This window comes from Adiantum capillus-veneris, chromosome 19 (genome assembly GCF_014529385.1).
Source record: "Adiantum capillus-veneris isolate H3 chromosome 19, ASM1452938v2, whole genome shotgun sequence".
NCBI classification, from domain to species: domain Eukaryota; kingdom Viridiplantae; phylum Streptophyta; class Polypodiopsida; order Polypodiales; family Pteridaceae; genus Adiantum; species Adiantum capillus-veneris.
Window position 1 is genome coordinate 90,364,493 of NC_140949.1, and position 2,264 is coordinate 90,366,756.

Here is a 2,264-nt window from a genome sequence, read left to right on the forward strand (position 1 = left end):
GGTACACCATGATGATGGGGGCCCCCAAATCCTAACTTTAAGATCGAGGGATTCTCGTAGCTAACAATCCTCAAGGGTCACCTGTAGCTTGATGTCGATCTTCTTCCTAATTTTATGTGTTACTTCGTGGACTTCCTTCGTGACGCACTCGGTGAGAGAAGCTTCAACCTCTTGTGCTTTCACAAGGAGAGCTTGAATCTCCACTTCCTGCATGGTCTCAAGCTTCTGTGTTGCTTGAGAGCTGCATTTTCCCCAATGAGCTCGTGGATATGGGCCTCAAGATTCTTGCTTCTTGACGGAGAGGGTCATTCCTAGGTGTGGCTGCACAACAAGAAAGCTCTTGCGCGGATAGGGGACCAGTGTGCTAGGGGTGGGCATGCCGTCACAGGTTTCGCGCTTGCAATTCATTGGCTTCTGCTTGTAGGACTCTGGAAGACCCGCAACCAATCGGCAGAGAGGCTTTTGTAAACCACCTCATGTAGGCCTAACTTTTGAGCCCGTGCCAGTCGCCTCTGTCGATTGATTACATCTGCAAGAAAAGGCCAAAACCTGCATGGAACTCAATGTGCATCCACATGCAAGGGAAATGGGTGCCGAGAACCTACGCTTAGGCTGTATGCTTGGCGTAGGGTGGGGTTGCAAGGTTGTCCTTGCCCAAGGGGGGGGGGGGGGGGGGGGAGAGAGAGAGAGAGAGAGAGAGAGAGAGAGAGAGAGAGAGGCATTTCCAACCTTAGGGTTTTAAACTTGAATTCCAGGCTCATTTGGGTTGTCCATGTGTGTCAAAATTTGAGACTTCAATTGTGAGAGGAATCACCAAAAGCAAGGCTTTTTAGGGAAAGGTTTCAGCAACATAGGGGGCGGTTACAGGAAGCCTGGAAGTGTGGGTGGGTAGGTAATAGGAGCGTCACGGGGTCTGGGGGGAGCTCCGGGAAACGACAAGGGAGCATGAGGTGGGCGTGCTTGATAATAACAGGAGAGCCAGGAGGAGATTTTGTAAGTAGATGGAAGAAGAGCTGCCCAGTACAGAGAGTAGGCCTAGTAGTAGCTTGACGAGAGAGCTAATGGAGAGAGTGAGGGCCCTTGAGAGGTCAGTGCAGAGAATGCAATTCGATCAAAAGGAAAGAGATGAGTGGCATGCGCAGCACATTCATAGCTTGGAGAGGCAGCTCTCCTCATCAGCGTCTCTGCCCAGCAGTTGTTCTCTCTCTAGCGCGTCCTCTTCCTTGCCCTCATCGCCCACAACATCATTGCAAAGGAGCCCACGCCTTGCCTACAGCTCCTCCTTCAAGAAGCCGGAGGTGCCCTCAGTCTTCCAAATGCCCGTGCACTACCCCAGCTACTCCAAAGCCGACTACGACTCCATGCCAGAGTGGAAGCTGGACCGCCTTCTTGAAGAGTATGGCCTCCCAGTCAAGGGCTCCCTTCCTGAGAAGAGGCAATACGCCATGGGTGTCTTCCTATGGAATTGACTACCATACTTCTCCTCATTGCACTATGGTATTCTCATTAGATCAACACTTAAGTCCCTCCTATGGGTGTCTTCCTATGGAATTGACTACCATATTTCTCCTCATGGCACTATGGTATTCTCATTAGATCAACACTTAAGTCCCTCCTTCTTGATAGCCACCAAGCACACCTTCTTGCAAAGCTATCTATATGGTTGCGATATGTAAGCCATTGCAATCACCACAAGGTTGTATCCTCATTATAGTGAGTCCTTGTTGACAACATCAAGCATCTAGAGACTATTCATCCACACCCCAATAATCCACTTTTCACCCTCTCCTTGATACCTCTCCTTTCTGAGCTTTTTGTGTGATCACATCCCCTTTCGAAAACCTATGATGTATCTATCATCCTTCATACATTACCTACCTCTGTAATGCAATGTACCTTAGACACTCCAACCATTGCATCAAGGATTGAAGTTAGTTTCTTTTAAGTGTGTTCTCACTGTCCACCTTTTCTGGATAAGATTGTATTGTATATCATTCTTATGAAGATTGATTAGCTAACCCATAGTTGCAACATAGGTGCATTAGCTACTTTACACTTACCCATAGTTGCAATATAGCAAAATTTGATCGTACTTGTCTACTAACCGCCTTGCAATATTTCTAACTGTTGAAGTGTGTTTGGGCTCTCTCTCTCTCTCTCTCTGGGTATGAATATCATCCACATGAGGTAACTTTGTGGAATCTCATTCCTCTATGTGTATCTTGTATGACCATGCTTCTAATAAGTGAAGATTTTGTAAGGCA

The 2,264-nt window shown here is 47.5% G+C and overlaps 1 protein-coding gene across 1 annotated transcript; it reads left to right on the forward strand.

The window, feature by feature from the left end:
- The first annotated feature begins 930 nt into the window (after positions 1 to 930).
- On the forward strand, positions 931 to 1,947 carry LOC147434448 (uncharacterized). The gene has a single exon (XM_086489954.1). The coding sequence runs from the start codon at positions 1,002 to 1,004 to the stop codon at positions 1,467 to 1,469; it is 468 nt and encodes a 155-aa protein (XP_086346080.1). The 5' UTR covers positions 931 to 1,001; the 3' UTR covers positions 1,470 to 1,947.
- The last annotated feature ends 317 nt before the right edge of the window (positions 1,948 to 2,264 follow it).